Raw genomic sequence first — 11,750 nt, 5'->3', positions numbered from 1 at the left:
TTTTTTTTGTTCAGAGGTATCGGGTATCGCGTTTTATGATATCGTGATCAGCTCGACAGAGAGTCTGCCTTTTCGAGTTGTCGTACATGGCGGTTGACTTCTTCGAGAACTCCCTTGATGCCGAGCTTTTGGCAGTCGAGGTCCATTTCGGTACCGTCCTCTGTATAGCAATTGCTGGGTCAGTCGATACGTTCGGGGGCTTCTTGAAGAAAGGCAGCGAAAGGGCAGCAGCATACTGAATTTGACCTGCAGTTTGGGGGGTTCTGTCGAGGTCTTTGGTAGCAGACTGGTTTTGATATTCATGCCAGAGGCGCGTGCATTCGGTGGTAGGTAGGCCAGGAAAAGGCGCGCCGCCCTTGCACTGCTGGCAAAGGGGTTGAACTGCGTTTTGACCTCTGTGACAAAGCGATTCATTTTTTTTTTTTTTTTTTTTTTTTGGTCCCAACTAGGGATATTGCATTTTTCGATGGAGGCAACAAAGCATGTCCGGCGTCGCCGCTATCTCAACTATCCCGACGCAATTGACAGGTGAGAGAGGCAGAAATTGATGCGCAAAGAGTTGCAGACCGACATTTTAATGAAGGCTATAGCTGACCAAACACAAACCCCAAATTATGAAGGACACGATGGGAAGCGGCTCCAAAAACGGCCATAGTGCGCAAGGGGAATAATCCCGTGCTCAAAGGATGGATACTGGCGGTCTGCGCATTCTTGTACGTGTATTGAGCCAGATCATGATGGCAAACAGGATAGAGTTGTCCTGCTGACAGAATCTGCAGAATGGAAAACCTGCGCTTCCTGCGCGAGATGGCCTGGCACAACGCCGGTTTTGGCTCCCTCCGCAAGACGCGCCGCATCTTTGAGGACTACGAGCCGCTGTTTGAACCGACAGTCATACCACTGCCTGATGCAGCGGAGGAGGAGACGGCCAACGGCAATGACGCACCAGTCGAGTTCGCACCCCAGGAACCGCCCACTTCACCAAAACAAAAGGCGGCCCGCTACTACTCGGCCGCAGACTACCGCGCCCTCTTCCTCTCGGGCGAGCTGACGCCGACGGACGTCGCCAACGCCATCCTGCCCCTGATCCGGCGCGACACTTCGCCCCCAGGCCGGCACTCGGTCGCTTGGTTCAACGTCAGGGTGGACCTCGTCCTGCGGGCGGCCGAGGAGTCCACGCGCCGCTACCAAAACAAGCAGTCCCTCGGCCCGCTGGACGGCGTCCCCACCGCCATCAAGGACGAGTACGATATCGATGGCTATGTGACCTCGCACGGTTCCCGCAACGACTACACGGGCAAGGATCTCGACGCCGAGACGGGGCTCAACACCAACTGGTGCGTGCGCAAGCTGGAGGAGGCCGGCTGCGTGATCCTAGGCAAGCTGTCCATGCACGAATTCGGCCTCGACACGACGGGCAACAACCCGGTTTTTGGCACGCCTCTAAACCCCCACAACCAGGGGTACTACACGGGCGGCAGCTCCTCGGGGTGTGGCTATGCGGTAGCGGCGGGACTGGTGCCCTTTGCCATGGGCAGCGACGGCGGCGGCAGCATCCGCATACCCTCGTCGCTCTGCGGCATCGTCGGCCTCAAGCCCACGCACGGCCGCCTGTCGTGCCTCCCGACCCAGAACCACTGCAACACGTGCGCCGTGCTGGGCCCGCTGGCCGCCGACGTCCGCACGCTGGCGACCGCCTATTCCGTCGTCGGCCAACCGCACCCCACGTCGCTCTTCCCGGCGCTCCCACCGGCCCCGACCCTCCTGCGATCTCCCTCCCCGGCCCCTCCGTCGGCCAAGACCCTCGCGGTCCCGACCAAGTGGTTCTCCCGCGCGCACCCGGCCGTCCAGACGCTCTGCCGCGGGCTGATCCAGCGCCTCGTCGACCAGCGTGGCTACCGCGTCGTCCCGGTCGACCTCCCGATGCTCACCGAGGGGCAGATCGCGCACGCCATCGTCGTGCTGACGGACGCGTCGACGCTGCTGCCCGACACCAAGGCGCTCACGCCGGCGAACCGCATCCTGCTCGCGCTCGGCCGCACCACGACGGCCGTCGACGTGCTGCTGGCCCACAAGCTCCGGCGCATGCTGGTGGCGCACCTCGCGCGCCTCTGGCGCGACGTCTTGGGTCCCGACGCCCTCATCCTGACGCCCACTACGGCCTGCGCCGGCTGGCCGGTCCGCGACCCCGGCGCCGAGCTGCGCTACGGGCTCAACGACGGCGACACCACGCTCGCGAGCATGGAGTACGTCTGGATGGCCAACTTCTGCGGCCTGCCTGCCGTCAGCGTGCCGGCTGGGTTCGTGGTGCCCGAGGGCGCGGTCGGCGCGGGCAGGCCCGTCGTCGCGGACGGCGATGACGTCGAGGGCAAGGTGCCGGTCGGGCTGATGGCCATGGGCGAGTGGGCCAACGAGGATGGCCTGTTGAGGTTCGCGGTCGATGCGGAGGAGGTCGGGGACGGGTTGAAGACTCGGCCCCCGATCTGGGAGGATGTCGTCGAGCTGGCGAGGGCCGTCAAGGGGAATGCGGGACCGGAGGTGATGGGTTAGGGCGGTGGAGATGGGGGAATGGGTTTTGGGTTTCCTCGAATTTCCATACTATAAATATAAAAAGCACCATGTGTGGGAGGGGGGGCCCAAGATAAAAATGGTTATAGAAGAAATCAAAGAGGAATACTGATCAAGGCATTTTGTCTTTTTTGTTTTGAATCGTTGCCATATGCCCACGGCATTATATTTTCCACATACACACACGCACGCACGCACGCACGCATTCGAAACACTTGCAAACGCTCACTTGAAAACTCGAAGGATTCTTTACAAAAATTCCCAGCTAAGAGAAAAAAAAAAAAAAACCAACCCTCGACCCAATGCAACCTTTTACGCCTTGTCGGCCGCGGGGAACTTCTTTTCCAACCAGGCCGCCAGGTAGCCCCCGAGCTCCTCGGGCCTCTCCATGGGGATCCAATGGCCGCAGTCCTGGACGACGTGGGTCTCCAGATCCGGCAGCAGGCCGGCCTGGGCAGAAGGCTGGATCAGCTCGTGGCGACAGACGGCGTCGCCGGTGGACCCGACGAAGAGCACGGGCAGGTCAGCGCGCAGCAGCTCGGGCGGCAGGCGCGCGGCGCCGTCGCTGCTCAGCTTGCCCGTCTTGCTGGCGACGTAGTACTGCACGGGGGCGTCGAAGCCGTCGCGGCGGAAGCGGTCGAAGAAGTGGCGGCGGCGCTTCTCGGTGCGCGCGAACGGCTTGAGCGCGACCCGGCCGCTGTCCGGGTGGGTGCCCTCGACGTAGGCGCGGAAGGCGCCCGGCTCGCAGAAGATCTGGCGCATCCAGTCGGGGCGGTCGCCGTGGAGGACCTCGTAGACGCGGTCGAGGTTCGCGGCGAGCAGGGCGGGCGCGTCTGGCGCCGTCAGCAGGTCCCAGTACGGAAACGGCGAGTAGCCAAAGGTCTCTCGGAAGAGCGCGGTCGCGGCGGCCGGGTCGCGCTCCCCCGTCGGGTCGGGCGGCACGTAGGCGACCGAGACGAGCGCGAGGCCCGCCACGCGGTCGCGATGGTGCCACAGCACGTTCTGCGCCAGGAGCGAGCCCCAGTCGTGCCCGACCACGACCGCGCGCCCCACGCCCTCGGCGTCCAGGATCTCGGCCATCTCGTCCGCCAGCGCCGACATGTTGTAGGCCGCCGGGTCGGTCGGCTTGGAGCTGCCGCCTTGGCCGAGCCCGTCGGGCACGATGACGTTGTACGACGCCGTCGCCGGGTTGGAGAGGACGTGCGCCGCCACCTCGTCCCACATGAATGCGTGGTCTGGGAACCCGTGGATGAAGAGGAGGGTCGGGGCCGACGCGTTGAAGTTGGGAGAGGTGTAGTAGGCGTAGTCGAACCCACGGCGGCTTTTGATGGTTTTTTGCGTGAAGTTTTCCATTTTGCCAGTTTCTATTTTTTTTTTTTTTTGTCCACACTGAATCCAATTGTTCCGCCGCGGTTGAGAAAAGAATCAAATCTTGTATTTTGTCCTTTCGAGGATCAAAATGTGATTTTTATCGTTGCTCGTGGAGAACGCGAAAGCGCCTAGCTGCATCTGTAAATAGCATAGCTCCCCCCCAAAGCCCTCGGAGCGACCAGCCGGAAAATCAGCTTCCAGACTCCAAAGATGGTGGCAGTTGGCCCTCCCCCGGGGTGCTTGGCCGAACCGAACATTAGAGAACCAGGGCGACGTGCGTTGGCGCAACGTGGGGTTGATAGTTCGGACCGAACAGGGCAAATACCTGTTTTCGGAAACTATCACGAAACTTAAACGCGATCAAACGGCCTTTCATGTTATCAGTAGAATATGCCTAGGCACCTTGATATGAAATAAAAAAAAATTGCTCCAATTCCTGCTCTGTCGTGGCAGCGGGAAGGCGAGCGAGCGAAGTGGTTCAATTCGACTTTGACTTTTTTTTTTTTTTTTTTTTTTTTTCTTTTTTGGACTTTGAGCGGAGCTTCATCATTGGCCTTTTGCTTACTGCGTTGGGCGTAAACTATTTACAAGAGTAAAATATCGACACTTTTTTTTGTTTCTTCTTAGATATTCCCCTTGGCGATACATCGGTCTAGCATCACATGTACCAAATCTACGGGCGAGGTAGACATAGATTACGCCTGCCAAAGTTTATCCCGTCGAACCTTGCTCCCGGCCCGAGAACGAGGAGCCGAATATCTAAGCCAAGGTTATAGACGAGGTCTAGATCTATACGGACGAGCAATGCCAAAATGTTAATCGAGTTTTCTGACGGGTACCTTGGCCTCATATAAGCGTGCCCGACTCCATGATGGCAGCAATGCTAAAACAGCAGTCGATTTCTGTTCGTTTCTGCAGTCAAAACTCACGTCAGGCAGGAAAGTTCAAGTCCGCCGACATTGATGACGTGAGGACCGTCGCTGTTCAAGGGGCATAATGCAGGCTGTCAGTCAACATCTGATTGCTGCAGTATATAAATGATTTACCCCGCCAGACCCTTATTCCTCCACCTTGGTACGACGCTAAAAAACCCCCCCCCCCCCCCCAGGGTTTGCTGCGGGATGACACCCGATTTTCGTCCGTGTCGCTGGAGACAATTATCTAGCGACCTACGATCGCAACTCGAATCATGTCATGGCTTTACAAAATACGCGACGGCAAGGGTTAACGGACAATAATGGTATTCATTTGTTTGACGGCTTGGAAGAATCCCAACAAGAATAATTAAAACAAGTAATACAAAAAAACGAGTTTTCATTCCCTTTGAGCCCGGCACGATGCCCCTCCCCAACCCTCCAACCCGCCACCTCCTCCGCCACCGCCGCAGCAAGCAGGTCGACGACGACGGCGACTCCGTCTCCAACGGACGACATGTTCAATCCCGTTTCCGAGCCCAAAGGATGCGCCCGACGTGGCTTCCAAGGACTGGAGGAGAACCTTGAGTGGGGCGGGAGGGCGCATGGAAATGGAGCTGTGGCCGAACCGAGGGCTGCGCATGTGGCGGTTTAGGTGCTGGGGTTGTATGTGAGTCGTTTGGCAGGTTTTGTAATTTGCTTTTCTTTTGGTCTGTGTTTTTTTCGAGATATCTGTACAGCAAAGCGTTGCATGCATGCACTTCCCGCGCCATGCAATGAATGCTATCTTATACAGCCTGTTCCTCACCCTCTTCCTAGCCCTGTAACACCCGCCGCTTTATGGCCTCAGCCTCTTCATGCCGCCTCATCTTTGCCTAGAGAAAGCCGGTACCTCCTGATCTTACGGAAGAATCACTGCATATTTCCTAGCCATCCAAGCTCCAAGCTCTAAAGCTCTGACGCTTGCGGCGGTTCTTAGTCGGACCCTTCGTTCATTCTCGTCCTTGGGTGTATTCTCCAGCCAGTCTTTCGCTGGAATGATACTCATTCTCTTTGCAAACAATCTCCGCCTGTCGGCTAGCGCAACTTGAGTAGAAGAAGTCATGCGCCGAAAACCTCGATCCAAACACGCCTGCATCTCTTGAAAAACAGGGACGGGGGAGCCGTTCGCCTCGCCGAGGCCCAGCTGAGCAAGCTGCATCACTCGTACAAGATCGTCGTTGGGATCTTGCATTGGTTCAAACGGATAGAGATCGAGTGTGTCGAATGGCTTGTACTCCACGCCATGCTGCGGAACGTCCATGACGGCAACCAGGTGTCCCTGTCCGACCATTCCTTTGGATACATCTTGTCCCCCAGCAAGTGCTTCCCAGTTTGTGCGGCTTTCCAATCCTCATCGTCGGATCAAACAACCAAATATTACCGATGCTGGGTAACCCATGATCAGGATTTTGTTTTTGATTGTCCCATTCCGCCATGATTTCGTCTTCATCAGCCCTTCCGAGAATTCGAACACAACGTGTACTTCCTCTTCCAGATTGGCTCCGAAATCAACAAAAAGCTTCAAGACATCTGCCGACGCTTCAGTTCAATAGCATCAGAATCCTGCATTGCTGTCAAAGTCCAGCATTTAGACTCCAAGAAGTACCTGAGTGGGGTTTCAAGCACTTCTCCCTCAATGCCTCTGAATTGCTGGTGTGGTATTTTGGCTGATGGAGAGCAACCCCATTCCAGGAGGCGTTCGATGGGCCCTGGTTGCTCGTATGTTTCGCATGGACGATACAAGACGCAATACAGAATATATGATTTTGTATCTTTGTCGAGGTCCCGGGCTCTAGCAATGTCGACCAGCAACTCGAATAGCGGCTCAAAAGACATATATTTTGTCATTAGAAACACGCTGAATCTGAAGAAACTGTGCTGGCGGCGGACAGTAGTATAGGTTTGTGGCAGACCAGGAATCGCATATGGCGCTGTCTCTTCGAGGAAGCCATGAAGATAACCATAGTCAAACAGTCGTTCGCAGAGAACTAACATCCTCCTGATTTCGCTTTTCAGCTCTGTCTCTCCTTCCAAATCGTTCCTCGAAAGGGCCACCGATAAAGAGAAAGCATACCGTATGCTATTCCACCCAGCCCACCCAAGTTTTGACATCATTAAGAACAGCGTGCATGAAGCCATGTAACCTTTGAAAAGTTCCAAGGCTCGCTTGGTGTGCAAGGCCTCTGTAGTGAACCCCATCAGAGCACGTCCCGTCTCAGTGTGAATCAAAAAGTCTCGAGCGGTGCGATGAACGAAATGAAACTGTGCAGTGTCAGGTGAGACGTAAGGGGCGAGCTTTTTAAACTCATCCCCATGCCATGGCATCATGCACTGAGGACTGTGAGGCCCGCCGAACTGGCTGCATTCGAGAAGTCCAAAGCACCTGGCCTCAACGTCTCGTTTTGTTGCCACCGAGGCCCTCAATAAGCGCGCGGCCAGCCCCACCTTGGTTCTACTCGTTTCAAGGCACAAGCCCGTGAGGTCAGGCTTTGTTGCTATCGCCATGGTAAATGGTGTCACCCAGGGGACCAAGGTGAATTCTTGAACAGCGGCACCGGCGAGCGCGAGGCGAAAATAAACCGCCGCGCGGTCCTTCAGGTGATCGGTATCATCAGCGTTGTTTCTGGCCCACATATCCGTATACAGCTGTGAGAGGTCTCCGGGTAGGCGGTCAATTCGATGCACGAGGTCCTGGATTGTTTCGCCCGAAAGAACAGCTTTGGTGACGGTCTTGGTTGTAAGGAAGAGCCACAAAAAAACGCCCTCGGCTTTCTTTGTCAGCACGGTAACGAGCCATTTCTTAATCTCGGCTCTGCTGGGTGTATTATATCGTTGAAATAGCTTGCCGTGGAGCTCTAGTTCAAGCCCTTCAGCGAGGTCGGCATGGTAATCCGATGGAATAGTAATGTTTATCAAGGCGTAGCGTCCAAGATCCGCAAAGTTGAGCTTTTCGAGTCGAAGCTGCGGGTAAATGCCCAACCGCATTTGTAAAATGGGCTCACGGCGTGACCCAAGACACAATTTGATACTACAGTGGGTGACCCACAAGTGGACATGCACCTGAAGTGGACACCTGTTTTGTTAGCAATTTCTAGCATCCTCAACACAACCCACCTACTTCAACGCGACAACGCACCGCAAATAACGCGTTTTTGAAACCGAAAAAAGCCGTAATACCGAGAGATTTGGAGTTTAGGCTTACCCAAACGGTTAAAGCCGTAAAATCAGGCACTTCGAAAAATAAAGCGGCCGCGCAATGGGCCGTACCAAAAACCACCCTCATACGTCGCTTTAACGGCGTTTTCGATCGAAAATAAGCCCATAAACCGTATCAGCTATTTTTTAACGAATAGGAAAAATTCGTTAACCGTTGGATCGAAATCGAAAAACTCGCTGGAAAAACGCCCACGCACCAAATAATTAAAAATTTCGCTTTTTTTTTAATACCGCCGAAAAAACGCGTAAACGCCTTCGGTAAACGTTGGTTGGCCGGTTTTTTACGCCGTAATAAGGATATTAAAACCAAATCCGGGATTTTTTTGGAGGGTGCGCGAGTTAAAAAAACCACGGCCGATTCGATCCGGGCGTTTTATAACCAATACCAACGAATAATTACCGAATTCGAAATTAAACCCAAATATATCGTAAATATAAACGAATACGGTTTTTAATAAGGCGATATAACGGCCGGAAAAATATACGGTTTATTTTTCGTAAAACGCCGGAATTAAACTAAAATTATATATACGTTAAATATTATTTGGGCGTCGATTATCGAGGCGGTAATTGCAAAAGGAAAAAAATTTACCCCAACCGTAATCCAAACGGGTAATATTTTACAAACGTAGTAGTTTTTACTTAATATTAAGGATTGGGCGTACGATTTAATTCCCACGGGTTGGTTTAATTTTAAAATCGCTTTTAAATGGTTAAAACAGGTTTTTTTGCCTAAAACGAAACCAAATATTAATATAAAATGGCGGTTATTAGTATTGGATTAAATTTTAACGCATTAATTAGCTGAATTTATATTTAAAACGTTTAAAAACAGGGTTTTTTTCGAATATTTACCTGTTTACAGCTTATATTTTATTTAACCGTTAAATGTTTCTGTTTTTGGCCCTATTAAAACCTATTACCGGTAATATACAAAATTTTTTACGTCGTTAAATATTATTGCGTTTAAATAACGAAAACGGTTTTTTACCGCCTATCGAAACGTTTTTGCAGCCGGTTTATCGGTTTGTAACGTGATTTCCGGCTTCCGCAAAACCGGGATTTGGCCGGCAATACCCCCTTAAACATTAACTCCGGATCGAATGGTAAATTTTAATTTAAAAATTATTTAAATAACGATTTTTAACCGTAATTCGGATTAAAATATGGCCAACGTTATTTTCGGGACCCCAAAAACCTCCTAAAATATTAAAAAGCAGGTTATACAAATAATAAACCGGTTAGGCGAATGCAAAAAAAATTTGGTTAATTTTATACAAAAAATATCCAAAATTATGGATTATTAGGTTGTTTAAATCGCGAATTTTATTTCCGAAAATAAGCGGTTAAACGAAAAAATTAAAATTTTGAAACCTGCACCTAAAAAACGCGTGCGCCGCGAAGCCCAAAACTCCTTTTATAAGTAGGCCGGTATATAGGAAGCGGTTTACGGCCTGGATTAAAAAAGGGCGGTTATGGAGGTTAAAATCCGGTAATAACACCGAAATTAGGATTAGGACCAGGGATTTACGGTTTCATTTTTGGATTATAATGTAGAGGAGCTTTTTGCGAATTAATAAATATAGGTTTTATTGCGATTTACTGCGGAAAAACGATCAATTGCATATTCGTTGTTTTCATGGCAGTTCTTCGGGAGGGTGTCCACTTCAGGGGCATGTCCACTTCTGGGTCACCCACTGTAGCCCTTGCCTCTGATTCCCTTAGCTGGTCAATTATGTTCAATAACCGTATTGTACCCTCGCTGGGGAGAACCTCGTCAAATCCGTCCAGAAAAAAAGGCAATGGGCTGAGGGAAAAGGCATATCACGCTGTGCAAAATTACTTGCAGTTCCTCTGCTGACCAGTCCGTGTCAGAATCCTTAAGAGCCATGTCGGTGCTGGTACCAAGGACGCGATCGAGAGATGGAGTATCATGGCTAAGCAACTGATACAAAAGGGAACACAAAAGCCCTTTGATTTGATGCTCTGGTGCATCTCAGTTCCAGGCCTCCAGAAGAAATGTGATACAAGGACTGGATTTGGACACCAGAGTTGCAATAAATCACTGGTCCTGGTATCTCGGAGGATGTACTTGATCAGGGTTGACTTCCCAGCCCCTGGCTTCCCACTGATCCAGTATACTTTTTTATTCGATCTCAACCAGTCCGAGAGACTATCCCACTCAAAATCGGAACCTGCAGGTGACGAAAAGTGATCGCTTTCTCCGTACGATGAGTCGGTATCAGATGATGCTGAACGAGAATCGTGGTCCAAGTCACTGCCATTATCTGCACCGTCTTCCCATCCGCCGGAGGAATCGTGGCTAGGTGTGCTTGAGCTCACTCGAGACCTGGATTCATCGCTACCATCCCTGAGGACCCAAGTGCAGGTTCCGCTATGAGAAGTCTTAATCTGGTTACCTCGCTCGTTGATGCGGTCAAACTTCAAACTACTCAGGAGCTTATCCCTCTGGCCTTGTAGCCGAATATCATTATTCAGCTGCGAGTTCTCAACCAAGACAGCCCCGATTTGCTGACGGAGCCATCTTTCGGACTCCATAGCATGCTGGGCAATGTGTGGCCTGATTGCAACCTCGCTCTGCTTGACTTCGACCGACACATGGTTCCTAGTCTTTATGCTCTCGGTCGAGACTAGTTTGGCCGTGTCAGTGTGACCCTTGCGGTACTCTTGAACAAATGATCGCACATCTTCATCAAGGGCTGAGAGATCGATTCCTGTTTTTTCAGTCCTCTCACTGAGGATTTGTTAGCACCTGGCTCTCGTTGTTTTGACAAGGGATCCAAGGAGACAAGCAAGAAAAGCACGATAAACGTACAAGATCCTAGCCAGCAGACCCGTCTGCAAATGAGCCTCTGTCTCTTTGAGCTTGCGATCCAAATTGTCCAGTCGCCTCTTTCTCCAAGTCGTTTTGGCCGCAACCTGCAACGCCGCCAGGAGCCTAGCCTTGCCCCCCGGTATGCCCTGGAGGAACTTGACTTCCTCTTCCAGATCTCGCGCAGCGCCTTGACATCTGTCGACTAGACTCAGAAGCTGCCTGTCGCGAGCGGCAGGCGCTTGAGCGCCCTGGCCGTTTGAGACCGCCGCCGTCGTGGTCGTGCGGACTGCCTCAAGAGATGTCGCCTAGCAGCTCGGCATTCTCCCTCAGTGCGGGGTCGAGTTCGCCGTCCTGGTTGGTACACCTTCCTGGCGAGTCGAACCATCTCTCGCCCAACCCCGACTACCTGCAGAACATTACAGGCGAGACCCAAGGCTGCGATCGGCTCCAGCCCAGGCATTGTCTATGGGTTCCTTGTTTGTTGCAACACGGTTTCGTAGGGATTTGCAGTGGGCAAAACGAGAGGATAAACAAAGGAAAGTGTGAGAAGACGGAGAGGGATGGGGGCCTGAATGAAAGTGGTTGGATTGAGGCGGGGCAACTTGGCAGCCTGCCCATTTGGGGAGGGCCCAGAACAGAAAGGAGTGGCTGTATCATTTTCACAGTATACCTTGGAGCATTATTATACAGGAAGATGTATAGAATTGGCGATTTTGGCACAGAAAGGAAGCTTGAAGACCGATGAGGAGTGCTGAAAGGAACTCAATATTTTGCTCGAGCGCTCGAAAGGAGAGGTCAACCGG

General features: G+C 52.4%; 5 protein-coding genes across 5 annotated transcripts; 1 reads left to right on the top strand and 4 right to left on the bottom strand.

Annotated features, from left to right (window-relative positions):
* Positions 1-47: 47 nt before the first annotated feature.
* On the bottom strand, positions 48-414 carry PpBr36_03826 (uncharacterized protein; the record flags this gene model as incomplete). The annotated part of the gene is made up of 2 exons (XM_029890995.1): positions 48-160; positions 237-414. The coding sequence occupies 2 exons, from the start codon at positions 412-414 to the stop codon at positions 48-50; spliced, it is 291 nt and encodes a 96-aa protein (XP_029753179.1).
* Positions 415-466: 52 nt separating this feature from the next.
* On the top strand, positions 467-2,550 carry PpBr36_03825 (uncharacterized protein; the record flags this gene model as incomplete). Its single annotated transcript, XM_029890994.1, has 3 exons — positions 467-528; positions 621-713; positions 780-2,550. The coding sequence occupies 3 exons, from the start codon at positions 467-469 to the stop codon at positions 2,548-2,550; spliced, it is 1,926 nt and encodes a 641-aa protein (XP_029753176.1).
* Positions 2,551-2,880: 330 nt separating this feature from the next.
* Positions 2,881-3,921, bottom strand: PpBr36_03824 (uncharacterized protein; the record flags this gene model as incomplete). Its single annotated transcript, XM_029890993.1, has 1 exon — positions 2,881-3,921. One exon carries the CDS (start codon positions 3,919-3,921, stop codon positions 2,881-2,883), a length of 1,041 nt encoding a protein of 346 aa, XP_029753177.1.
* A 1,833-nt stretch (positions 3,922-5,754) lies between these two features.
* PpBr36_03823 (uncharacterized protein) lies at positions 5,755-6,331 on the bottom strand (the record flags this gene model as incomplete). Its single annotated transcript, XM_029890992.1, has 2 exons — positions 5,755-6,245; positions 6,277-6,331. 2 exons carry the CDS (start codon positions 6,329-6,331, stop codon positions 5,755-5,757), a joined length of 546 nt encoding a protein of 181 aa, XP_029753174.1.
* Positions 6,332-6,416: 85 nt separating this feature from the next.
* PpBr36_03822 (uncharacterized protein) lies at positions 6,417-11,407 on the bottom strand (the record flags this gene model as incomplete). Its single annotated transcript, XM_029890991.1, is given in 5 exon segments — positions 6,417-7,856; positions 9,955-10,056; positions 10,074-10,866; positions 10,948-11,233; positions 11,368-11,407. The coding sequence occupies 5 exon segments, from the start codon at positions 11,405-11,407 to the stop codon at positions 6,417-6,419; spliced, it is 2,661 nt and encodes an 886-aa protein (XP_029753175.1).
* Between the last annotated feature and the right edge of the window lie 343 nt (positions 11,408-11,750).

Source organism: Pyricularia pennisetigena, chromosome 3 (assembly GCF_004337985.1).
Source record: "Pyricularia pennisetigena strain Br36 chromosome 3, whole genome shotgun sequence".
Taxonomy (NCBI): Eukaryota; Fungi; Ascomycota; class Sordariomycetes; order Magnaporthales; family Pyriculariaceae; genus Pyricularia; species Pyricularia pennisetigena.
Note: the sequence above shows the minus strand (reverse complement) of the source record. Positions and strands in the feature narration are given on the sequence as shown.